At 42.8% G+C, this 27687-nt stretch overlaps 1 protein-coding gene across 2 annotated transcripts; it reads left to right on the top strand.

Annotated features, from left to right (window-relative positions):
- Nucleotides 1-27584, top strand: NIM1K (NIM1 serine/threonine protein kinase). 2 transcript variants are annotated; one of them, XM_074995606.1, is made up of 5 exons: nt 1-147; nt 8823-9004; nt 14185-15347; nt 23273-23541; nt 24902-27584. In XM_074995606.1, exons 3-5 carry the CDS (start codon nt 15056-15058, stop codon nt 25649-25651), a joined length of 1311 nt encoding a protein of 436 aa, XP_074851707.1. In that variant the 5' UTR covers nt 1-147; nt 8823-9004; nt 14185-15055; the 3' UTR covers nt 25652-27584. The 2 variants fall into 2 exon arrangements, with proteins under 2 accessions (XP_074851707.1, XP_074851708.1); XM_074995607.1 differs by lacking the exon at nt 8823-9004.
- Nucleotides 27585-27687: the final 103 nt, after the last annotated feature.

Raw genomic sequence — 27687 nt, 5'->3', positions numbered from 1 at the left:
TCTTAGCTACAACTTTTATTCAAGATTCTTGTGAGGAGGGGATTCCGAATGGCTTCTGCTTAAAGATTTTACACAAACTTTTGGTATTGGACCTGTGGTGCTAGCAGTGGTTGTGCAATTACTGTGTATTGTTTATAACTTCATCAGGTAAGTGGAAGAATAAAATATAGGGATCTTAAGTGTTTTTGAGGAATTGGAGGTAAAATATGGTAAATTTAAATTTACTAGGGTGAATGTCTCCTAACCAGAAGTAAGTATATATTTATTCATAGGGTGATAATTAAGAAACTCTAGTCTCCTAAAAACAAAGGACTTGATTTTGATCTCTTTTATAACACCGTAGTTTGTCAGTGGATTTACTCCGAATTCACACTCTTCAAAATGAGGTCAGAATCTGGCCCCAAACCTTTAGGAAGAGATTGTATTTTGTAAAAGTTTGTAAAAGTTGAAACAAGTATTTTATCCTACTTTTAAAAATATACTTTCTGGTTGTTTTTTATTGTTTTTTTTCCCTTGGTGGTTCAAATCCTCTATGGTACAAATTTAGCAGCACCAACATCCTTTGGAATAATATACATAATCAATATGTTTAATTAGAAATGGATGGTCTCCTACAGATTACCCTTTTATTGCAAGATATTCAATGCTTTTTAAGTATGTAAATGTATAGGGTTTTCCGTTTATCCAAAGTTTTATTGGGCCTTTTGAGTTTCTGGGTCAGATACTCAGTGGCTGTAATAAGTGTATCTCTTTGAAATCAACGGATCTGTCACTATTAATAGCAGTTGAGTATCTTGTACAGTACTCTATTTTGTTTGCTTTCATGTTTTGGCTGCTCCTTTTTATTTTTAATCAAAAATCTGATTCAGATAAATCAAGCTGTTAAGTTGGGGGGTTTTGAAGTGTGACATGGGAAGACTGTATTCTGAAGGGATTGGTCCTGGAATATGCAGCCTTTAAACTTTTAGTAACCACTCTAGTTTACAGGTATGACTAATTGTATGCCATTTTAGCTTATACAGTAAACCCTTTCATATCCATCATTCTATTATCTGGAACTCTTCAATAACTGTCATTTTAACCATAAGTAAATTTTAGTTATGTTTTCCATAAGCGTAGTATCGTGAAAGAACAGCAAATATAAGTAAATACAGCAAATACAGCATAAGTTTACAGTGTACAGTACAACTGTTGTTTGTAAATAAACTACTCTGCATACATTTTTGTTCGTTTCTTAATATCTAATCTTGTTTTTCTTTAGTATTATGCATTGCTAGGTATACCTCTCTATTATCCAGAACATTTGAATATCCGGCAACCTCCAGGTCCTGGGCTGCCAGATATGAAAGAGTTTACTGTATTTGTACCTCTAATTGGTACCTTCTGATGGTTCTTCTGTGACATATGTGCAACAGTAACTTTTTGGTGGCCATCAGAGAAAATGTCCCTGCTTGGACATTATTAGAAATTAAATGCAGCAGTTAATCTAATTATGTGATAGATGAAATTTATATTATTAGATAATAAATAATTATCTGAGTCCGATCATCTTTTCTCATGTTGAATTATTCTGTGAATAGCCCCACTGAAGTTAATGAATCAGATTGTGAGCCCCTTAGCCATACTGATGCTGTTATTCAGATGTGAGCAAAGGTGTTACTGTTTGGACCAATGGGACTACTTGTGAAATCGGTAACTGCTCAGCCTGAACAGGGCTATCAAAATCTGGCTGCCTAAGAACTGAACGGCAACCATTCAAAAAACGTTGTGGCAATCATCTTCATTCATTGACATTCACCAGATAAAATAATAGGCTCTTCAGTCAACTTCCGTTCACTTCACTTCTTCCTTCTATTGAGTATCAGTCATTATCTCCTTTCCTCACTCTCCTTAAAAATGTTTTCCAGAGAGACCAGTCAGCTAGCTCAGTAGTACATTGTGTAATGCCACAAAGAGCCATCCTAAACAACTTGGAGGTAACATGGCATTAATTCCCATGCAGGGGAACACTTTAACATGCACCCCCATGAAGTTGCACAGTTATAATTCATTGCTAAACCAGCTGCTGCATCTGAAGAGCAAAACAAGCTATACTTTGGTTTGCTCCCTTTGGGGAGCCTTCTCCATTGCCACATTAAAAAGAGTGTAGTGAAATTTGTTTTTACTAACCCAAAAGTTTCCAACCATAATACATTTTCAAGTCATGGACATAGAATTCCTTTGAAATTAGACTGCTTTTCAGATATTTGTTTTGTAAGTTCTTACATGTACAGAATAACCAACTGTGATAGAGTCTGAACTTCTGTTTGTAATCTCTTTTAGTTATGTTTTGTTAAATGTGTCTACAGTTAATTGTAGAATGAGGGTCTGGAGTGGAAGTCCTCCACTAATCACAGAAGTGTTACAGCCTGGGCATTAAACAGCTCAACCTTCCTGGTTAGTGTGTCCCAGCCCCACTATAGAGCAGAGTCACCAGCTTGTGATCTTGGCGCCTCTAGCAGGTGATCCTGACTGGTTTGGCTGGAAGACTCTCATGTACAGCCACTTCAGCTGCCCCTCACCCCCACCACCCTTTGCCATGCTGCTCCTGCCCTCTACCTTGGACCTACCCTCTGGGAGACTCCTGCTTGCTATGCAGGGTGGGGGAAGCATAAGGGGGCAGGTCCCCCTTCCCTACTCCAGTATTCCATCTTCACAGAGAGGGCAACATGGCAGTGCTCAGGATGGAGGAGCTTGCCAACAGCGGCTCCTGTGTTTGAATGTGCTCAGCATACCTAAAGGGGCAATGTGAATATTTGTCACTCTCTCACTCTGTGGCTACGTTTACACTATTGAGGTTTTAAAAAAAAACACAGGGCTCTTTTTGAAAAATCCAGCGGAGCGTCTACACACAAAATTCTTTCTTTCGATATTAAATCGGAAGAACACAGCACTTTTTCTGGCAGCCCTTGTCCTTTTTAGCTATGTCTACGCTAGTGAGTTTTTTCAAAAAAGCTGGAGTTCTTTTGAAAAATCCCCTGTAACGTCTACACACAGAATGTGTTCTTTTGCTATTAAATCAAAAGAATGTGGCACTTTTTCTGGCAGCCCTCTTCCTCCCCCAGATGAGGAAGTTTCTTTCAGAAAAAAACATGTAGACATCCCTGGGGCCCTTTTTTCAAAAGAGCAGGGGCTGTATGTAATATCTTGATATTTATATTTACATCTGTCAAGACCACATAATAGCAAATTAGGAATAATGGGACCACAGTAACTTGAAATAACTCCAGTATGATGCCAAATAGTGCATTCATGTTTTCTCTTATTGTCCAGTCATTGCAAAATCACTGCAGTAAATTGGCATTGTTTGTCTTCAACTTCTTGTTTGTATTGTGTTTTAAATGCACCATCATTTCCTTCAATAAAAACTTCTCATTAAAAGTTGTTTCTCTTTAGTAGACAGTAAATTGTGCTATATGTTTTCTACTTGAAAGATTTGGCATGGACCTGTGGAATTTTATAAACTCCAGTTGTTCTGATGTGTCATTCTTTTTCCTGAGTCCTTATGTTCTCATTTGAAGTCAGGAGCTAAATTAATTCTTGGTATAATTCCAGTGACATAATACAGTCAGGTGTAAATTTAGTGCATTACTTAAAAGACTAACAGAGACTTTTATGCTATTTCTGTTTCCTCTGGATATACAAAAAACAAGCAATCAGGCAGCAACTTAAAGACTTACGATTTTATTTATTAGGTAGTAAGCTTTTGTGGGGTTTTACTTTAAGACCCCATGAAAGCTCATTACCTAATAAATAAAATTGATAGTCTTTAAAGTTGACAAGATTGCTTTTTTGGGAAGAAGCTACAGACTACTACGGCTGCTCCTCTGGATATGTGTTTAGCAGAAGCTACTATCTATTGCAGACTGGCCAAGGTATGATTAACCACAAGGCAAAAAGCAAAATTACTATCAAGGTCAAAATCTGAGGAAAGTACAGGATATTTTAAAATGAACTGAACACAGCCTCCTTTTATTAAAATTAGCAGTGAATTCTGTCATGTATTTCAAAGACTCAGTATATCAATGGACTTTATTAACAAAGACTAGAAAGGTATTTTTAATGTACATGTGTGCGTTGCTGGAACATTAATTGATGCCTTGCCTAGTCACTTTAATCATGTAAAGCAACAGCACGATAAAAGGCATTTTTTCCATATTTTAGTTTTCTAATATACAAGGCAAAACAAACCCATCTGATCTATGTTTGTATATAATCAACTCTGTTTATTTTAAAGATTCTGGTCCAGATTTTCAGGTGCATTGAAGCTGCAGCTGATGGAGCCAGTGTAACTGGCCATGGGCGGATTGCCCCTGTGCCGGGGGATTCTTGTGGTGGTATACACCCAGCATAGAAGCTACCATGCCACCTGTTCTCCCTGCTGCTGTGGTAGAGGACAGGGCCAGAACAATGGCATTGTGTCTGGAACTTACCTATTCTCTGTTGCTCTCTGACTACTACAGTAGACCCCAGAGATACGCGCACTCAGGTTGCACGTATCTTGGGTTAACATGACTCTGAGTGGTGGGGAGCTGGTGCCAGACGCTGCTGCGCTGGTCAGTTCCCTGGCTTCTGTCAGGGGTGGCAGCTGATTCCCCTGCTGCCACTGACAGAAGAGATTTCCTTGCTCCTGTCAGTGGTGGCAGCAAAGGTGCTGCCACTGATAAGAGAGGCTGCAGCCTCTGGCAGGAGCAGAGAAACTGCTTTTGTCAGGGGTGGCAGCCTGACTCTGGACATCCCTGACAGGAGCAGTTAGAGTCAGGCTGCTGCCCCTGACAGGAGTGGTTTCCCAGCTCTTCTCAGGGGAGCCAGCCTGACTCTTAGCTGCCCCTGCTGACAGGAGTGGGGAAACTGACCAGCATTGCTGTGCTGGTCAGTTTCCTGGCTCCAGCAAGTGGCAGGGAGCCAGGAACCAGGCAGTCACCCAGCTCCCCACTCCCCTGTGCTTGCAGAGCCTGGACACTGACCAGGACAGCAGCAGGGCTGGTCAGTTTCCTGGCTCCCACAAGCAGAGGTTCTCAGCTCCTTCCTACTTACATGAAAATGGAGTTACGCGTGGTTGCCCTGGAACACCACCTATGCATAACTCGGAGGTCTACTGTATTTTGGTCCTTTGGGTCCATGGACAGCTAGTATAACACATTTCTGAGGCTTTCCTAGTCATACAAATGGGCCAGGAATGAGACATGCAAATTTATAGCCATCCTGCCAGTAGATTGAGCAATGCAGACATAGCTGAGGAAAGGCCTTAAGCAGGCTGATGGTTCAGAGACAAGCACACAATTTATAATGTCCCCAGTAGGGGTAACAATCATCCTACCAACAGCAAATAAAACATTATTATTCTACTAATCAGCAAAGCAACTGAAATAGCAGCAACAAAAATGTATAGACATAGGCACCTAGACCTATGTCATTTTTCCATCCCACCCTCCTCACGTGTCTGTCCTTTCACTGTATCTATGTTGTTAGTAGTACTGCAGCTTCTGCAGCTGTTTTTGTTCTGTCTGCCTAAGCCAAAGCCAGATTTTCTGACTCTGTGACATTCTCACTTCCAGTTTATGAGGGCTAAGTGTATAAGATGGTTGCAAGTTCGGTTACATCAAGTTCTCTCATAACACTAACAGCTGGCTCTGTGGATCAGGACGTAGTCCAGAACCTACGTACAGCTGCTGTCATTTCTCCACCTACTATAAATCCTGGGGCATGACTGAGCCACAGTGTTCCCATTGCTATGCTGCAAGGGCAATGGTAATCCTTAGTTTCTTCCTGTGAGTCGGTTTTCAGTTTCCTGCTGATGCAAAGCATACGTAATGGAGCTGCCTAATCGGTAGCAAGGAACTGCATCATGTGTAATTGGAGTTAAAAAATGAATGACATCAATTAAGAAGCAGATTCATGCCCTGCATGTCTGAACTCTGGGAGTAGGTTATTTATAAAGTAAAAGTCTCCCCTGAGTCTTTTGAGAAAATACAGAGTCCTACTTAGGGCATCATTGCTCAAGTTACATATCTGATGAATATTGATTCAGAGAGGAGAAAAAAATTTTTTTAAGAATATTTAGTCTAAAGAGTTTAATATTTTGCTTGTTTGGATTACTGTTGATAATATGTGAGCCTGTGAACATTCTTTATATAAAGGGTCATTTCTATGAAAAGGATGGAGTCTGTGTAAAACTGTGCTGCCTGGTGTTGTAAATCCAGATAACTTTATCTCGAAGTCTCTCCTCCTCCTTCCCCCAGATCTGACTGTTTTAAATGATTTTTGAAACCCCGTCTTTCATGCTTCAATAGGTCAGAAATAGCTAAATAGGTTATCTTAAAACATTACAAAACAATTCTGAGCCTAGACAAACTCAATCTAAAAGGCAATTTTCAGAGAAATTGATAAAATTGAAAATAGGACTTGAATTTAATGTCCCAATATGGTCATAGGCATTGCGTGCTTATCTGATAATTCCTGTAGAACAACCCATTATATAGTTTTCAGACAAAATATTTTTATCTAAGAGAAAATGATAAAATGTTCTGAAAATCAAGACAGGAAAAGTACTGCTGAGAATTTATGATAGACAGGCAAATAAAATGCAATGGAGTGATGGAGCCAAAGTATGGATGACAGCAGGATAGCCAACAGATTCAAATGTATATGTACACGCTGAGTGATCCATTGTCTTTAGGCACTCATCAAAGCATGCCTATAGTTTTTCAGAGTGCATATACTCTTGTGTGTAATGTATTCAGTTTCATCCTCAGGTAGAAGATCCATACACGAGTCTATGTATCATTTAAGTTTTCAGAATACAGTTTATGTGAGATTTAATTTGTTCATCGCTAGATCCCTGAAAATTTTGACTGAAACTTTTCTGGCAAAAAATGCAGATTCAGCACCCTTGAAACATTTTGTAAATTTGTGTCAGTTTTGCCAAATTGTTCAAGTATCCAAAAAAAATCTAAACTTTTTTTTTAGCTGTCACAGTTTCAAGGTAACTGCACCTGAATTTCCTACCAGTGGGTTTCACGCTCCCATTCCAGTCATCACCTCTCTTGGGTACAGACTCACATCCCTCTCCCGCCAGTCTGGGTTTTTTGAAGGCTGTACAGCCCCCTGTGATAACCCCAGTAAGCAAGGCTGTCTAATGGACTGCTCTTGGGTGTTACTTCCTTTCTGAGGAAAATGAAAGCAACTTTTATCAGTCATTATGCTGTTTTTCCATAGCAAAAGATTCTACAGACAAAACATTTTAAAATAATAAAAGTTCTTTCATGCTTACTAATAAATATACCAGAAGTTGCCCATCTTTCTCTTGAGTAGCCTGATAGGCAATGTCCTTTCAGCAAGCGTTTGGATCTTTTCTTTGGTAGGGGCAAATTCCTTCACTCAGCCTGGAGGCACGCAGTTTATTTTAACTCATCCTTTTATTTCAAAAGTCCTCCTTTGTTCCCCCAGTCTTTTGAAAACAGGTGCAGCCAGTCCCATCCCCTATTTTTCTGCATGTTTAGCTTCAATGGCTGGGAATCTACTTAGCCAGTCGAGATTTTGCACTAGTCATAAGATGTGATTCCAGAGTCTGTAGGTAAATGCTCCCCAGTGAGCCAGGAACTCACAAATATACATTTCTTGTGTTGATACATAGGGCTATAAATGTTTTACATCTCTAGTCCATCTCAATAGAGCGGCATTTTTGAGGTTTTTCCTACCTTAACCAGAAAACCTAATGTGGCCCCCCCCACAGATGCTGTGTGTGTGGTTGCAATATCTCTCATAATTTGCATTTTCTCTTTCAGATACATGATATCTGGGTCTGCTGATTTGTAAATGCCTTTTTATTAGCTGGGGTGTACCTACACTGGCAATCCTCCTTCAAAAGAGGTATGCAAATGAGGCAAATCAAAAATGCAAATGATGTATAGATTTACATATTTGGTGCCTTATTTGCATATTCGAATTTCGAAAGAAGGAAGCCAGTGTGGATGCTGCTCTTTCGAAAGTAAACCCATCTTTGAAAGACTCCTTCTTCCCTTTATTTAATGGAAAGAAAGATTCTTTTGAAGATGGGGTTTACTTTTGAAGGAGCAGCATCCGCACTGGCTTTCTTCTTTCGAAATTAGAACATGCAAATGATGTGTGAATATGCAAATTTATGCCTCATTTGCATTTTCAGTTTGCCTCATTTGCATACCTCTTTCAAAAGAGGAAATTTCCTGTGAGCAGATGGAAATAAGGGGACTTCGAAGTAGCCGGGGTCCTTTCGAAAAGGATTCCTGTCTGGATGAGCCGCATCAATTTCGAAGTGCTGCGGCCGCCCACATGCTAATGAGGCGCTGAATATGTATTTCAGCGCTTCATTAGTAAACTTCGAAATGGCCATTTGGATGGCCATTTTGAAGTTTTTGGCTAGTGTAGACACGGCCTTAATGTTTTTACATCAAATATTCTGAAACTGAACACTTATGTAAAGAAAGTGACTAGTTTGCCTTATGCATTTTGCTTAGAGAAATAGTCCTAGTCTCAAATTGAGTTTGAAGTGAATAATCTATGCAAATCCAAAAAAAAGTTTAATCTGCCTCACAACCCAACCTTTATCAAAATGGGTGAGAAAGGACTAATGCTAATGGTGATTAGAGATATCTGAAGTTAGGCAGGCAGAGCAATTAAAACCTGTGCTTGCAGCTGTCTGAAAGATCTGCCAGTCAATTCCTACTGATTATATTTCATTGGTTTGTAATGTTATTGGGGTTCCAATGGCTTGTTTAAACTTATGCAAAATGCTTTCTCACCAGTAATTAGGTGGCCTCCCTCTCCAGAGATCTCCATTTATTTTTCCTGATGGCCGTGTGACCCAGTATGACCCAGTCTACTTTCAGTCTTCTAAGAAAGCTCAGAGACAATTTGCCAGCAATCAGTAAAGATCACATGATGTCTGACTATATCTTGAGTGGCCTCCAGTACAGAGTTATACTAAGTAAGAAAAACGCATTCCCTGTATCCAGAAATTGTAAGTTTTGAAGAAGGGTTTGTCCTTTGTGTGATGTCAGAAGCTAACATCACTGTGCAACTTCCTACATGGAGAACTTTCTGCCACTGCTGCCCTTTATCATAGCAGCAGCTGACTAATTTAATCACTCTGCCACTTAAAAAGTTAAAAGGATTTTGAGAAGCAGTTTACTTTTAGTATATCCTCTCACTAATTCACATTGATTAAGGAGGGAGTGTTTGTTTTTGGAAGGACAGGCCGAGAGTTTAAGAAGATTAAACTTTTTATGCCCACTGTAATGTCTTCTGCTCTTTACACAACATATGTTTTACAAAGTATATATAACATACAAGGACACCCTATGTATACACAGTGCTTCTTTGACAGGGTTTGTGTGGCTTCTGAAACACAGTAAGGACCATTAGAAGGTTCATAAACTATTTAAAGAAACAATAACCAAGTCTTTATATACTGTGCCTGCCTATTTGGTGTTTTCTTTTCACTAAGTTCCAAACAGGCCTTTTGCCAGGCTTGAATATGGTTGCAGAAATGTGGGTAGGTGGTTTTGGAATGGTGGTGGTTTGGAAGTGCACGCATCTCTTTTAAAGACTGATACAAACAATGAGTTGGGAGCAAATACGATGAGGAAGGCCAAAGCAGATCTCACTGAGGATTGCTGGCAGCCTGTGGCGTTAGACTGGTACCAGCTGCACTGATGGAAGCTGTCTCCTCAGTTCTCCAGCCTGTGGTGCCTTTTACATTGCTTCACTGTTGGCCTGCTCACCCACAGCCCACTACCTGTAAAATGCCCCCAGCCAGCTGACAAGAGTGCTTCAGGCAGGCAGCCAGCCTGACACCCTTGAATTACACCAGAAATTCCCACGCCCAGACTTTCCCCCAGAAATGTGTGTCTTGTACTACCCATTACCCTCCTTGCAATGCGGGCTCATATCAATGATATTCACAGACCTTATTGTCACAAACGGAGTTCCCCAAACACTTCAATCCAAACACACTCTGGCTTATATAAAACAATAGAACAAGTGTACTAACTACAAAAAGATTTTAAGTAATTACAGGCCCTTTGTCTCTGAAGAACTGGTCTGAGCTTGCTTTTCTAAACTTGGAACATGTCTCAGCAAAGTCATACAGTAGACTCTTATAATTTTACATACAACGTATTTTACCAGGAGACTAATGACCAGCAAATTATGAGTTTTCAGATGATACTTTGCAAGGCCTATTTTGCACAGAATTTCTTAGTATTGTAACAAGGATGTACATAAAGGTACAGACTGTCACACAGCCATTGAATAAGTCCATCTTTAGATGGAAGGCCAGTGGAAAGAGTGCCTTAGCCTACAGTAGGATCTCTGAGCCATATTGCACTGGACATGTGTGGTAAGATTTTATTGGATCAGCGGTTAGACAGGGCTGCAGTGAGCATCCTAACCACCCAATATCCACAAAAGTGGGCAGGGATAGAACTTCTCTCTTGCTAACACCCCTGCTCCTAACACAAGATTTGAAAATGAATCTAATTGAGGACTCAATCCTGAAAAGTGCTGAGTAATCTGACCCTGATCCAGCAAATCACTTAAACTTATTTCCCACTGACTTCAGTGAGATCAGGAAAGGGCCCTTTGCCTAATCCTGATGATACTTGATTTAGTGAAAGGGTTTCTCATATGTCTAAGTTTGCTATTAATAGTATTATTAAAACATCAGAGGCAAGAGAAGAGATCAAGGAAACACTTCCTTCTAAAAAATGAAAGGTAGCAAAGGAGAATTGTGGGTTGGTTGTTGTTGCTATCATTGTTTTGTAGATTCATGGAGTATAAGGCCATTTTCCCCCTATTTTAAAAAAAATCCTTTTTATGGTCCAAAACCCTGCTAAGTGTGGATGTTTCAAGTGATAACTTTAGCTTCTCTTATCAAAGTTATGAAGCGACAGCTTCATAACTTCTGATTTATATTGATTTCTATATACATTCCCCAATATTTCATTTGACGTATTGCTTTTATTTATTTATTTATTTAATTGCTGCTTTCACTTAACCCGTGACCATGATGTGATTTTAGTCAAGGATACCTTCTTTCTTGAGTGTGTAGCTTTTTGGTCATCTTCCTTAGGAAGTCCCAATTTTCATTCACATTTTTCTCTCTTTAACAATTCATCCCAATTAACTTCACTGATTTTGCACAGCAAAACCCCCTGCCCAGAGCAGTATTGCTGTCCAGCTGACAGCAGCGCCACTCTGGGAAGGCAGGGAGAAGGGTTTTAGCCCCCCAGCTGCCCGCTGGTGCATTTAAAGGATCGTTTGTTGGACTATTACACCACAAAGTGAAAAATGGGGGAAAAGGACACTGTCAAATGTACTATGAGCCGGAGCGGAGAGGAGTTTTGCTCATGGTCCAATGTATTCAAATCATGGTTATGGTGTTTCCCAAAGCAGCGCCAGATTCCTTTCCCTCCACCCCACCCCACCCCCTTTTTTTTTTAAAGTTATCTCTGCTATATGCAGACTTAGTGCTTGCCAGCACGGAAGTATTGCCTCCTAGAGGCACCGTGGAGTGGTTTTTAATTTTCCTAAGTTACTGGGTGGTGGCTCGAGCCGGTTCTGTGTTGCACTGTTCAGTGAGACCAGTGCATATGGATTCCATCCCTAGTTACTGAGCGGAAAGAATGAGGGTATAAATGTTTGAATAATGGAGTCAAATACTAACACAACAGCACCGCTGGATCTGGAGATTTTTCTAAAGTTTTATGCCTCCATTCCCATTGTTTTTTCTGACTCTGATATCACAAGTACTGGTTTTGAGCAAGGAGCTAACTCTGACACACAGCGGGTGACCCCTCTGTTGTGGGGCACTAATGAGCCAGGTGAGATACCAAAGTGAAGCACTGCGGGGCATAAGATGCCTTTCAGTGAATATGCCTCCTGGCTGTGGTAATGTCAATCTCCCTTTCCCTCTCCTAGACTTAATATTATTTATTGTTATAGGCCTTTGTGCAGTACCATTCACCACAGTATTTAGGTGAATTCTACAGCTGTGGCGTTCAGCCTGTGGTCTGCCGTTTCAGGGGGGCCACAGACTGTATCTAAGGGGTCAGTGAAAGATGGTTGTTACTGTAGAAAAGTGGTTTTCAGTCTGTAGCCTACAGACCCCTGGATGTCCACAGACTATGTGTAAGATTTCCCAAAGGGTTCACACCTACATTCAAAACAATTGTAGAGGTCTGCAAATGAAAAAAGATAGAAAAAACACTGTTCTACACAATGTAAAGACCACATTGTCCACGAATAGGGAGCAGATACTGCATTACCTCCTGCAGCACTGAAATAGCTCGTGTTAAAGGACTGAGGAAACCTAGCCAGTGGCCTAAGTGCCAGGAGATTGCAGCTCCTACAATTAGCATGAGAGCCAGAAAAAGAAATTAAATTAATCTTAGGCTGTGCTCTCAAAGTGACCATTTTTGGGTTCAAGCAAATACTTGTTAGGCACAAATTGCAGAAGAACCTGCTAGTGAGAATGCCTTGACCAGTTTCCTCTATGTTGGGATAGACAGACAGATTGAGAAATCAGGGTTAAAGCATTCTCATGGCCATGATATTTCTGTCACCATGATGTTGAGCTTCCGCTTTCTGCCTTGTAGCTGCCTTGTAGCTGTCCTCTCTTTGCCCAGAATGAGCACTACACTAGGACTGTTCACATAGGCCTGATAGGCCATAAAAACATTTTTCTTCAGACTTTCGTACAGCTGGCATATATAATGATTGCAGAAAATGAGCCTTTACTGTTGCGTAATCTGGGTGTGCCCCCACATGGGTAGGCTGACTGTTTGACACAGGCTTTTGAAAGAGCTGATATTCACATGATGAGCCTGACTTCTGTGGTTAATTTTCTTTGCCATCAGCACCATCTTAGTGCATCTGTAACATGATATGTCTGGTCAAACTGAACCTGGAACCTCTGGAGCTTAGTGCATGCGCCTCTACTGCAGGAGCTAAGAGCCAGCTAGTAGCTAGGCTGTGGTGCAGTCTCCTTATTCTCTCTGTAAGTGGGCTCATCGCCACTAGCCGGGACACTACGCCATGCCCAGGAAGCATGTGGGTTACACATATGGTTTTGCATTTCTGATTCTGTTCTGGTGCCAACAAAGAAACCACAACTTTATGTTGGAAGCCTCAAATAGCAGCAATAGCTAGGGTAGAGCCTGGGTTGGTGCTCAGGGAAGCCTACTTAAAATGGTTTTACACCTCTGCGGAAGGGCCTGGTAATGTTGGTTTGCCCAAGTTTTGACAGCAAAGTAGGAAGAGAAACCAGTATTCCCGACTCTCAACCTAATGCCTTACCCACAATACCTTCCATTTTTCTACCTAACCCTAGGAGCACAGGGAATTTGTCTTCTATCCAGATAGCTTCACCCTGCAATAGATCCAAGGCATGAGTGGCAGCAACCCTTTCAAACGTTGCACCATCTCAAAGCCTTGACTCGTTGGCAGTCCTCATCACCTTTGCATACCTCACAAATGCCACATATTTAAAGTGATAGAATTAGGCCAGCAAAATGATTATTTCATTAGTTGATGTAAGGCTCTTGCTCCTGTGTCTGTACATGAGCGAGGAAGGCTAGAAGGCAGCAGCTTCATGAACATTTCAACACCTTCTACGCACAAACTGCTGCACTACCTGTCCGTGTTGTCAGGGCAGCAAGCCAGAACCTGAAAGTTAAAGAGTGTCAAATGTATTGCATTTGTTTGTACTCCACTGAAAATGGACTCACTGCTTTTGTATGTGTACAGTTTACAGCTTTAATTAGCCAGCCTTTTTTATTTTACCCATAAAGAGTTAAAGTTGCTCGCTGGAGATTAAAAGCCAATTGTCTTTTATTTCTTATTGTGGATACATACAAATGATTAACAGTGCCTGATAAAATTCCTCTTTATGCACAGTTATCAGCAGGTAGCGAGGAGAGAACATCTTACTATTATCATGTTAAGTGATTGCTTGTAAATATGTTTTAGTACAAGCTCTAATTTGTGTGTGTGCCAAAGCCAAACAGGATGGCAATAAAATTGCTAAACAATCTATGCTGTGATAGCTCAGTAAAACATGAGGCCATTTATATAAAGGGTTTTTATGACTTTCTTTGTCTCTCTTAGGAAGACAACATGTCAGGCAAAATTTTGAGAAGGCTCAAGGCTTTAAGGAAGGCTCGTCTAAATAAAGGAGGGTTAAAGTGACATTACAGTTACTTAATCCTGTACTTTCCTTCCATGTGACTTGAGTAAGACTGAGGTGCGGCTTTTTTTTTTCCTGGTGCACAGCTTATGCTGCTCCTGGCATCCTGCAGAAGCAATTCTATACATCAAAGTGGCAATGGGAATTAAACAATGCAGTGCTGAGTATTTTACAGCAGGACTGCAAAAGAAGGATCAAGCTTTTCCCAGTCATGGTGAAAACCTTGCTGGCTGAAAAATGTATCAAAGGAAAATCCAACTTTCAACTTTGGGACTTGGCTTTGAACCGAGAAGGACTGCTTCAAATCCTACCTAAGATCAGCTGTTCAAAATTATCTGAAAGCTTTTGGACTTATTCAAAGTGGTTATTGAGCTGCTAGTCGAAGGTGCGCCTGTCTGTGTTTTCAGGGCAGCAAACCAGAACCTGAAAGTTAAAGAAGTGTCAAATGTATTGCATGTGTTTGCACTCCACTGAAAATGGACTCATTGCTTTTGTATGTGTACAGTTTACAGATTTAATTAGCCAGCCTTTTTTATCTTACAGATAAAGATTTAAAATTGCTCATCGGAGATTAAAGGCCAATGGAGTTTTAATTTTACTTCTCGTGTTGGATAGAACAAGCAATATATTTATGATGGCAAATTTGGTTTTTAAGTCATTTCCACAGCGATCTTTGGACATCTGGTAGTTTTTGTTCAGGTTATCACAATTCTTTTATGTCCAGAATTGAATCGTATTCCACTGGAACAGCTTGTTAAATCAAATGGAAACGTGACCGCTGCTCTGTGGACTATGACAACAAGTTATATGAATGGTGGAGGTCTTGGAAACCACCGATATGCCAGGTGGAATCGTGAGGACAGTGGAGAGGACTATGGGCGGGCTGAGTGCTACGGAGAAGATGAGGAGGGCAGGAAGCACAGGCTGACCCCGTTCGAGAAGCTAACCCAGGATATGTCCCAGGATGAAAAGGTGGTGAAGGAATTAACACTGGGGAAGAGGATTGGATTCTATCGAGTCCGAGGGGAAATAGGGAGTGGGAATTTCTCACAAGTGAAGCTTGGGATTCATTCTCTAACCAAAGGTAGGCAATGCCATTTGCATCACACTATGGTTGTGGTGGTGGTGTATATGTACAGGTTGAACCTCTCAAATCCGGCACTTGCTTGTTGGGCAACATCCGTAATCCAGCATGATTTGGGTTAGTTTATCATGGGAGTGGCCAAGTTTCCCGTGGTCACATAATGTTTATTCACAGCCACCAGTCCTGGCTCTCAGGGTTCTGTGCTGTTATTTAGCTGTAATTTGCCCCAAAAATGTCTTCTAAGAGCCCTGTAATCAGTGGAAGTGTTGGTCATGTGCTAGCCAATATTGACCTCCTGAGTTCTGGCAAATTCTCTTGTTGAGCACCAGTCAGGTCCTGAGGCTGCCGGACGAGAGAGGTTCAATCTGTGTGTGGTGCAGAGTTTTTTGGAATAAATCCTACGCACCTATTCAGTTTGATTGTGTCGCAATGTGTTTATTGGCAGGGACACAGATAAATCCTTAGGGTTGGATTATGCCTTGCCCTTGAATAGGGGAAGGAGCATTCTTCTATCTAGCACCTCCTGTGCCAGATTCAAGGGAAATTGCGGGCTGCGTTGCAGGGCTTGCACAGGCTGTATCCGTTGACTTCCAACCACCCCAAATGGAATGAAGCCCTTGGGCCTGCCCCAATATCACATAACACAGATCATTAAAGGGTGGTTCTGTGTGCACATACCCTGAATTCCTTGGAGCATTTGGAGGGCTTGTGCCCGCTTCCCAGGGTCCTCCAGACCAGTGTTGCTCTGCAGTCCTTCCTCCACACTGCCGGAGCTACTGTTAACCAGCACAGACAAAGTTACTGTGTGCAGGTAATGATGATCCTGATGGCAAATGTTATGTGTTTTGCTCACTTGGTACTGCAAGTTGCTCATTATCTCAAGCACAAGTGAGGGAGCTAGGAGTGGCTTTCTAGGGGGAGGCAATGTAACATGCTGGCCAAGCCGTTCTCGGAGAGGAATGCTAGGAGTAGCCTTGCCTTGTGTGAAGACTTCCACTGGATAGTCACAGTTCGTAGATTTTAAAGCCAGAAGGGACAGTTATAAGAACAAGGATCAGAGGGGGAGCCATGTTAGTCTGTATCTGCAAAAACAACAAGAAGTCCTGTGGCACCTTATTGACTAACAGATGTTTTGGAGCATTTTCGAAGCAGGTCTTTGCCCATGAAAGCTTATGTTCCAAAATACCTGTTAGTATAAGGTGCCACAGGGCTTCTTGCTGTTTTTGTGATAAGAGCTACTCTAACCTGCACAAGTCAGAGCAAAGAATTCCTCCCAGCTCTTCCTGTGTTAAGTCTCAGAAAGGGGTAGGTGCTTTGACCTGCAGCTGCATGTATGGGCAATGTACAGAGCCATGTAGGAAAATCACCCACTCAGACACCACAGAAGCCAGTGGCCTCTGCAGCTGTCCAAGAGCAGAATCAAGCCCCAAGTGTCCTCAGCATTCCTTCTTTTTTGTTTTGAGAGTGAATGGGGCCATTTGAGTCCCGTCTTTTTGTGAAGTTCACTCTGAGCATGTGAACTCAACCTTAGGGCTTCATGTCTGCATGGGGAAGCCACAGATTGCTGACTCTGGAACAGTGCAATGTGACCTGTGCAACAGCAGTGGAAAATACCTCTCTTGCAGTGGGGGAAAAAGCTCCTTCAATTTGTTTTTTGTTCCAAGCCAAAGGTATTCCACCCCCCGACCTTATCTTATTGCTGTTGCTGCCTAAGCCAGTCCACAGGAGTAGGTGGGTAATAGCTGTGCTAGATTCTCCAAAGGTACATCTACACTGCATTTGAACACCTGTGACTGGCCTGTGTCAGCTGACTTGAGTTCAGGCTGCAGAGGTGTTTAATTGGCGCATAGATGTTCAGGGGAGGCCTGGATGGAGCCCTGGCTCTGGAAACCAGTGAGCGGGGACAGGGTCTCTGAGCCTCAGCTCCAGTCTGGCCCAAACATCTGCACCACAAAGCAGCCTCACAGCCTGAGCTTTTCAAGCCTGAGTCAGTGGACTCTGGCCAGTCAGGGATGTTCAGCTGCAGTGTGGAAGTTCCCTCAGGAGTAGTTGTGTGCCAGTAGCAGGCCTGGTGGATGGTCACTTTCCTGGGTGCACAGGATGATGCCTATTTTCAAACGCCCTATAAGGAGAGAGTCACAGAACTTAAGGCCACAAGGAACCACAAGGTCATCTGGTCCAGGGGTGGAGAACCCCCAGGCCACTTCTGGACCACAGCTTGCCTGGATCGAGGCTCAGGGCTCCCCTTCCCAGCAGCCAGCCTGCAGCGGGGCAGAGGTGGGGAGCCCGGAGCCTCACGGGACAGATCAGGCAAGCCGAGGCCAGATCTGGCCCATGGGCTCTGCTGGAGCATGTGGGGTGGTAGGCAGGAAGCAGTGGCGGCGCCACTCCTCATCCTTTCTGCTGGCTGGGGGAATGGTGGCACAGCACTGCCTGCAGAGAGGCTTTGCCTGCTGCTCCTATTGGCTGAAATTCTGGCTAATCAGAGCAGCAGGTGCCTGAGAGCGGTGGGAGGAAAAGTTCCCCGGAGAGGCTGCCGTTCCGCAAGTCAGGCGAGAGGGCGGCAGTGGCGGTGTATGGAGGCAAGCGACCCCACCGGCAGGTAACTCATGCTCCTGTCTCCTGCTTAGACTCCCCCACGCTGCTCCTGCACCTTCCCTGCCACCCTGACCCCCTCCCCGCTAGCCACTCCTGACCCCCCCCCCGACTGCTGTCCCCAGCCCACTTCTGGATCTTACCTCCCACCGAGATCCCCCAACCCTCTTCTGCTCCTGCACCCTCCCTCCCATCCAGACCCCAATCCGCTCCCCCAGCCTGCTCTTGCACCCTCCTTTCCTCCAAGACCCCACACCTGCTCCCCAGCCGCCCCCACCCACACACTGAACCCTGAATCCCGCTCTTTTTTGTCCTACCGCAGGCCCCTGTGAGGGTTAATCTACTGGGGGGGGGGGGGCGGGGGGAGCCACAAACCTCATGCCTCCTGACTGTGCTGCTGGAGCAGGAGAGGAGTGAGAGCTCTCAGGCAGGGGCCACATCAGGGAGCGGGGTTTTTGGTGTTTTTCATTTTGTTTTTTGCTTTTATGTGGCCCCCCCCAACTGATTTTTCTGTGGGTCAGTGAGCCCCTACCCAAAAAAAAAAGGTGCCACACCCCTGATCTACTCTGACCTGCTGTTATCTCACAGGCCACCAGGCTCCCACACATTAAACCCACCACTGAAATTAGAGCAAAGACTTGCTGCCCTCAGGAGACACACTTATTATGAGCCACAAACTATTATGGTGTTGTTCAAACAGGTTGTAAATGAACTTTGCTGAGAAGGTACCCAAGGTCTGGGTGCACACAACCTTTGTGTACATGCAGCATGCACTGGGTTGGATAAGGGGATTCTGTTTGCCAGGTTGTCTCTGTACTGTTGTACTTCCACTTCCTCCTCCCCACCCTACCCAATTCTGGCAGAACCTAAAAAAGGTGGTTTTTAACTAGACAAGAGAGAGAGAGAGAGAGAGACAGCAGCATGCTGTTGTATTGGAGGCATTAAGGAAATACTGCCCCTCTGCAGCTGCTCTGCAACTGTGACTCCAATTTCTAGACTGGACTATGGGCTGTGACTTCTGCACAATCCCAGCATATAGGGGGTCTGTGTCCACTGGCTCTCTCTAACTCTGCCCCTAACTGTCCTGTCTGCAGCACTGACTTCAGAACAGGCCCTGGCCCAGCTTTCCTACATGTAGGAGTGCTGTGTCCGTCCCCCCCCCCCCATCTGTCCACCCTTTAGCTGCCAACATCTAGCACAGCAGAAATACCATTGTCCACTACAGTCCATAGCTTCTTAGGTGAATGGCACCCAACTGTCAGTCCTCCACTGAGCATTGCAAAAATCAAAACCCACCTTATTCACATGTTGCAGTGTAGTTGAGGATCACCAGCATTTATATAGCAGCATTCACTTCTGGTGGAACCATGCCACCATGCTATGGCTTCCAAATCAACAGCTGCATAAAAGCTTGGAATAGAAGCTATTACTCAGGCCCTCTCAGGAAGCATTCATTGGCTGCGATACAAACTGCTAAAGGCATCAGCATTTAAATTCCAGCTTATGGAAATACATATAAAGAACAGAGTTCAGCAGTATTCCCTGTAGTTTTCGCCTCTTTCTAATTTCAGTTAAATAAACAGTAGATTCCGCAACGAGTGGGTACTGAGTGCTGCCTGTGACAGAAGTGGGAACCTTCTGTAACACTGATCTTTGTCTGGAGACTGGTGCAGGGAAATGCAAATGTGTCATCATGAGTCCTGAATGTCACATTTTTAGGATTAAAAACCTGTGGCACACATATGTAGATTTCAATTATGATTCAGTCAATGAGCAGAAAAAAGAATTCACCCTACCATTGTCTGAAATCGGGGGGTGGGTGGGGGGGAGAGAGAGAGAGAGAAAGAGAGCGCCCACGTGCCTCCTCTAAGACTTCCTGTTTTTCTCTGTGCACTTTTATCCCTTTGGTCCTCATTTTCATCTCCTCCTCATGGCCCTTGCTTTCTTGTATTCGCTCTACATCCACATCACTTTAAGAGATGTTTTAAAGCTCCTCAAGCCCTTTGCTCTTTATGACACTTTATTCTTTTCTTCTGTAGACATAAACACAATCGTCAGCCCCCTCCATCTATCCCCAGGCATGAGGTGTTTGTTCTCTTTTTCATATTGGTCACTCATACCAGGAAAAAAGTTGACTGCCGCATGTGACACCCCCCTCCCCCCTCAACAATGTGTTGCTTGCTTTATTGGCTCATCAGTGAGTGTGCTTTCAAGGGGAAGCAGTCATTCTTTGGGAGCAGTCATGGGAGGTCACAGAATTCATGACGTGTGTGATGTCTGTGTAAGAATCGCAGCTTTACTAATGGCTCGGTGATTTCTTCAGTTAGTTTCTGTATAGTTCATCAGGCTCTGCTGACTTGAAGAAAATCCAGAGGTGACATAGAGGAGTAGAGAGAGGAGTCGGTCCCCTCATGCCAGGGGCAGGAGCCAGACGCTGCTTCTCAGCCTGCACCTCCCTCCCTGGTAGCTGGGCAGGGAGCAGGCCAAAGCTGCTGCTTTCTGAATGATTTTGGCTGGGAGGCAGCAGCAGCCCTCTAGCCATATAGGTTTGGCTGACGGGGAGAGGGACTGAGCAAGCAGGAGTACCCCTCTTTCCCTCCTGATGGACTCAGCCCGTGCCCAGCAGCTGAGCCTGTGCATGTACCTGGCCGCTGATGCCTTCGAGACAGGCTCCCTCAGGTAAAAGCAGTTCTGCCCTGCTCCCCATCAGGCTCCCAGGGAGCACCTGTGGGGGGAGGGCAGGGAGTAGCAGGGGAAGAATGTGGAAAAAGACAGAGGTAATATGGAGCTGGGAGAATGCTGAAGCCCTGGGCTGAGCATAGAGGGGTGGGGGCAGGGAGCGTCACTGGTCGGGAGCGACACGTGTGACAGTCAAGATCCCTCCCCTTTAGCATGTGCTTCCTCAGTATTGAGTGGTACCGGTCATCTATGATGGACATCTAAGTAAGTCTTAAACTGATTGTTCCCTAATTTAGCCTCAGATTCTACCCCCTTTACTCTGATGTTCACTGTTCCTTGATGTGTCACTTGATGGGTCATTTAATGTTTTGGCCATTGCTACTGTCATATATAAATGCCTGTAAAGGGTTAAACCCAGAGCACAAGGGGGTTCTCTGTTGGTAGGCATCCAGGTGAGCCAGTGGGAAGCCAGAGGGGGATTTTTGAATTGAAGCAGTTACCTGCTGAGAGGGAAACTGTCTATTATGTCACCAGAGACAAGAGACACAGAGATGGTTTAAGCCTGGGCAGGCTTGGAGGGTTCAGTATGTATCCAGACCTCAGAGAAATCTGGGCATACAGATATCTAAGTGGAAAGGAAATGTTCAGTCAGATGCAATCAAGGTTATTTTATTTTGGGTTTGGTGGGGGGACTTCAAAGCCTGGTTGATGTACACCCCCCCCCCCCCGTACACCGTAACTTATAACTGAATCCCAGGGAAGTAACTTTGTGCTTTAATTTACCTTTTTAGTTGCTCTGTAACACTTAGCAATGAAGTAGGCTTTACTATCTAAATCTTTTGTTTACAATTCACCTTTTGTTAAAGGCAGTGATTTGGCTCCGGTGTCCTAGAGAAGGGTCTGTGTAAATGCATGCCTAAGACTGAAAGGTCATCTGTCAGATTGCAGCTTAATTTCTTCCTCTTTGTTGTCAAGCTGTCTCCTAAGGAAGGGTTAAAAGCTTGGGGTTAACCCCCAGTGGAACATCCCAAGTGTGTCTTCCTAAGTTCTGAAGAGGAGCTTTCCCACTTGGGTGGTGGCAGCTACCTCCTAGACTCAGGGAATCTTTGACTTTGGGAAGCTTTTTAGCAGAACCCTATAAAGACAAGCTCTTTTTAAGCTCTCTTGTGGGGCCCCACCGTCTGCGATCAGTACAGTTCTGGCAACTACACTTTGTGTTACTGACCTTCTCTCCTCATTTAGTGCACCTGTCCTATTCTTGGTCCTCCTTTTGGGTATGATAAATTTTTAAAATGCTTTCTTATTTGGACAATATTTTTATGCTAACTCATTATGGGCCATGGCCTTTCTTATTTTGTCCATATCTTTTCTTTAATATTCATTCTTTATAATGTGATCTATCTTCTGCTTTTCGTATGACCAAGTTTCAAGTCATTGAAGATCTCCTGGTTAAGTCAGCATAGTTCATAACATACTTTCTTTCTTATGCATTGGGATAGTTTTCTCTTGTGCCCTTAATAATGTTTCTTTAAAAACTGCCAGATCTCCTGAACTCTCTTTTTCCCGTAGACATACTTCCTATCTTTTTTTTCCCTTTGAAGTTTGTGCTTGCCTGAGTAAATGATATATTAGAGTCATATTTTTTGACTATGATGGACAAGAACCCCAAAAGGAAACCCGGTAAAACACAAACCTTAACAGTAGCATTGAGTATAATCAGGCAGTTTGGGGCTGTGGTTTTTGGTGGGGGAAGGGCAGAAGACATTGTGAAGAGGTCAGGTCAGGCTTGTTCACATCCAATAACAAATTTGTGAGCCTTCTGTCACAGAGCAGCTCCCCTGCTATCCAGCATGCCATGCTGCCTCACCTGTTTCTTGCTCTCTTAACCACAAACATACACCTGATTATCGTCCTTTCACCATGTATACAGTATAACAGAATCTAGTGCAGGCTTACAGCTAGGGACATCTATGCAGCTTCTTCTCTCAGTCCAGACTCACCCACTGAGCTCCCCTTTCTTCCTCTTCCTCCCACTTATTGAGCCAATAGCCTTATTAGTCCACTAATTGCCACCCAAGTGCCTGTAGTCCTTTAAAGAAACTGATTACTTGGCTTCAGTTAAACCTGAAGGAGCGAGGTGAGGGGTTCTATGTATTTGATTTGTCAGTTTTTATTGCAAGTTTCTTTGGAACTCTATGCTTTATAACTGGGTCTGGACTTGAAATTCTATAGATCTGAAGAAGTGGGTCTGTCCCACGAAAGCTCATCACCTAATAAATCATTTTGTTAGTCTCTGAGGTGCTACATGACTGCTGGTTTGTTTCGTTAGAATACAGACTAACACGGCTACCTCTCTGTTACCATCTGACCATCAGTTTAGGTTAACTAGAACCACCTCTGGCTTCCTATTATGTTGCTGGATACTAAGTAACTGGAAAATGGTGCTTTGGTTCTGAAGGAGTGGCGTATGTGCAGAGCTGTATTAGAATTTGACGTGGATGCCTGGCTGTGACTGACAGTAAATGAATATTAAATGGAAAAAAGAACTGAGATTTTTAAAAAGTTTTTCCCCATAAATAAGTATTGCTTTAAACAAGAGTCTTAAGGCAAACATTTGTCCTAATATATTCAAATATATTTTTTCTCTCCAGAAAAAGTAGCAATTAAGATTTTGGACAAGACCAAGTTAGATCAGAAAACTCAACGTTTACTATCCCGTGAAATTTCCAGTATGGAAAAACTACACCACCCAAACATTATCAGACTTTACGAAGTGGTGGAAACATTATCAAAACTGCACCTTGTGATGGAGTATGCAGGAGGTGGAGAACTCTTTGCTAAAATCAGCACAGAGGGAAAGTTAACAGAAATGGAAAGTAAATTAATTTTCTCCCAGATCGCATCTGCTGTAAAGCACATGGTAAGTTGTTTTGCTGTAGGTCTAAATTACCCTTCATTACTTTAGCAGATTTCATAAATGTATTTTTGTTTTGCACCAGATAGGTGTAGTGTTAATGAAAGGTTCCTGAAAGACAGTTCTGGAAACCCAAGTCCCCACAGAACAGCCACCCCACATGCAGTGGCAATGTAGACTTCACCACATAACTTTATACTTCTCAGTCCGCTACCCAAAGCAGAGGTGACAATCAGAACCATTCAGGAGGCACGGTTAAGCAGTAAACAGGCAGGGCAAGAGTAGAACTGCAACAACCTAAAAGCAGTGCCCTGCCTGTTTACAGCTTAACCATGCCTCCTGAATGGTATTTTTCTGATCGTTACCTCTGCCTTGGGTAGCAGACTGAGATCACAAAACTCATTTCACATAGAACATCATGCCAGCATGACAACTTTCTTTGTTGTCATACAGCACTCCTGTCCAGATGTGAAATCATGCTGCATCTGGAAACATGCTGACTAAGCTAACGTGTATCATGCTGATTCCTGGACCCAAGAATCAGCACTCTATATATAGCAGGTTTCTGGTTTTGGGAGGAAGGAGAACACAATGGATGAAAGGAAATAGCATAATGGCACCTGGTATAATAGGTGTAGTTCTAGAGCAAGTCGAGATCTATGAAGTGATAATGGTCTACCCTAAAAGATCTTTATGGCTCAGATTCAACCTTGGCCTAAACGTATAGAAGTCGATGAAGTTTGGCCTGCCTTTTATCGAGTCTAAAGGGTGATGAGGTATCATCCACAGAAACATTCAAAAAGAGATCAGAGGATGTTCAGTTGGGATACAGGATGGGCCTGCACAAAAAGTATTAAGATAAGTATTTTTAATCAGCTCTATCAGGAATATAAGGCAAAAAACCATGAGAGATGGTGTAATTATTGCAAAATCACTGTTATTAACTCCTTAAAAGAAACGTAAATATTAGGTTAAGGAAAGGTGGTTCAGTTGCTTTAACCCGGTCCTGTAGCAATGCTCTGGAATAATCATACAACTATGATTAATGCAAGTGTTAAGGTGCCAGGTTACACTGATTTTTAAAGAAATTATTTTCTCTCTCTTCCTCCCCACCACTGGTGTCAGCACAGGCAAAATTAAGTTTGTTTGAGCACCTTAACTGTGAAGTTCCATATTCTACATGTAGATTTTCCTATTCTAGCTATTGGGAAAACACTGGAAACCCTCAGACCCACTATGTAGTATAACTTGCCACATGTTGACTTTTTAAATGTCAACTTCTATATGGTAACAATATAGGGACAAAAATAGCTGGGAAAACCTTCTCATATACAAATACTTACCTTACTTTCCTCTTGCTCTACAGCATGATAACAATATCATTCACCGAGACCTGAAAGCAGAAAATGTGCTCTACACCAGTAACACCTGTGTGAAGTTGGGAGACTTTGGATTCAGCACAATCAGTAAAAGAGATGAAACTTTAAACACTTTCTGTGGATCTCCTCCTTATGCTGCCCCAGAGCTCTTCCGAGACGAAAACTATGTTGGCGTTTATGTGGACATATGGGCACTAGGCATCCTTTTATATTTTATGACAACAGGTACAATGCCTTTTCGAGCAGACACAGTGGCCAAACTGAAGAAGTGCATTCTTGATGGGACATATAGCCTCCCCCCATATCTTTCAGACACTTGCCAGAAACTGATCAAAGGAGTTCTTCAGCCAGTCCCAACTGCACGATACTCTATTGAATGTATTATGAAGAATGAATGGATGCAAGGGATACAGTATCCAAAAGCTTTGGACCCATTTAAACTGGATCCAAAGTATTTAACAGAGACTAGTAACCTCAGAGATGAGGAACTTGAAGTAAAAAACACTTTGGAAGATTTGGGAATCACAGAAGAACACATTCAAAATAACCGCGGGAGAGATTCTCGAAGTTCAATAACTGGTATCTACCGAATTGTTTTGCACAGAGTACAAAAGAAGAGAGCCCTGGAGACTGTTCCTATAATCACGCAACCAGAACCCAAAGAGCAGGACTTAAAGAAAGGTTGTAGTTCATACCGTGGCATCAGACATACATCCAAGTTATGTTCAATTTTATGAATTGCATATAGCAGACTTTACAGTCAGTAAATTTAACAAGGAGTTTATTCATTTCACAGTAAGCTTTGATGTTACATTTTTGTAACTTTTAAATAAACCAAAACTGCCTTAAATCTCAAAATGCTTTAGTTCATTCAGAGGGCTAGTTCGCAAAGAGATTTGCTTGTGTTTCCCCATTGGTCCACAGACATCACATATAAAACGAAAGACACATTAACTGATTAAAATGATATAAGTTACCTAATGGATGTTGCCTTTTAAAATTCCTCAACATATTTGGGATGATCTTTTGGACTGATATTTGTAATATGGTTACTTGTAGACATATTACTTTGTTATCCTGACATTGTCACCAGAGTACAAGAAGCTAAATGTCTCAATTTGCACAGATAAAATCTGATTATTGAAAGAGTAATTCCTGAACAGCTGTGCATGTGTGCATATTCATTTCCAAGGAATCTACAACTATTTACTTAAGTCAAGAATAACTAGCATATATTAGGCATTAAATATTAGCACTTCATTTTTTGAGATCACACCTTGACAGATAACTTTTTTTTTCTTTTTTTTCCCCTTTCTCATAATTAATCCAGCATCAGCTTTTGGGGGGGGGGAAAAATCTTAACATTGCTTCTGGTTTGTCAAGCTGTTTCTTGCTGTGATATATCAAAAGTTATCCTGTATTTAAAGTCAAACCCTAACATTCTGCTCCACTGATTCAAAATCATTTTGTACCATTTAGTACCACTGTGAAAGGCTGCAACTGCTGTGTTCAGTCAGCTACGCTGCTGCCATCTACTGGACTTCATAGAGTTTTATCCTTCTGCGACTTACAGAGATGAGGCAACAAGAACATAGAACTTTACAGAGTACCCAGTCCTGTTCCAAAAAGTCCATAGGATACCACTAATAGGACCAGGCTCCAACTATGTCTGGCTTCAGCTTCACTGCTAACGTCCTTGAATAGGACATTAAGGAAACATACCACAGTGCAGTGCTTCTGGTTCATCTTACATCAGCAGTAAAGATTAGAATAGAAAACCAAAACAGTTTGATTTTGATACTTGTAATCAAAAGTAAAACAAAACCACCTCCATAACCCATCTGCAGGAGTGGGAGAGGGTTGGCGGTTGGCTCTGGGGATTTTCTGATAGCCTACCAGTCTGATGTAGTAAAGAGTTCCTTGACTATGTGCCCTTTTAAGAGAATTGCCATAGGCAATGTTTGTGTCAAGGCAGGATACCCATACGTCTGCCTTAATCAGACATTTTGGGCTCTGTGCCCCACATCATCAACAAATACAAACTAAAAATGTTTCCCTGATAGTTATACCAGTATGAGCTGGCAGTTACAATAGCTACATTGGCAGCTAGTGGCAAGTCCAAGGGTGGGCAATAAAAAAAAAAAAGTGGGCAGGGTTAGTCCCTGGCGGGCCACCACTCTTGCGTTTACCTGCACTTTCACTGGTCTTGGCGATCGCAGCTCTCATTGCCTGTGGATCACTATTTGTGGCCTTAAGGAGCAGCATAGACCAGAACACCTGCAGCTCCCATTGGCCAGGAATGGCAATCCGCAGCCAAATGGAGCTTCGATGGCCCTATGGCTGAAGAGGTGCAGGTAAATATAGAGGCCTGATCAGAAGAAGGGCTTTCAAAAACTGGGGGGGTCCTTTCGGAAGGTCCCATCTCCACAGGCCGCGGCCGCCCTTATGCTAATGAGGCGCTGCATATTCATTCCTTTCGAAAGGAAGGGGCACGTGTAGACCCAGCCATACAGTGTACATCTGGGTGAGAACTACTTTGGTTTTAAAGAATGGGTTGTATGTAACATTGAAAGATACAGCTCTAAAACATGATTCTAAATATTTTTTGGGTTAGAGTGTTAACTAGGCAGTCTGATTAACTTTCCTCTTAACATTCCACTATGCAAGAAAACGGAAGCACGTATATCAGAACACCTGCATAGCTTGGGTTCCCTGGTCAGTAACCTGTTTAAACTCGCCAATGTTTGCTGGGTCAGATTCTTTCTAGTCCATT

Source organism: Carettochelys insculpta, chromosome 5 (assembly GCF_033958435.1).
Source record: "Carettochelys insculpta isolate YL-2023 chromosome 5, ASM3395843v1, whole genome shotgun sequence".
NCBI classification, from domain to species: Eukaryota; Metazoa; Chordata; order Testudines; family Carettochelyidae; genus Carettochelys; species Carettochelys insculpta.
This window is presented reverse-complemented; position numbering and strand designations above follow the sequence as displayed.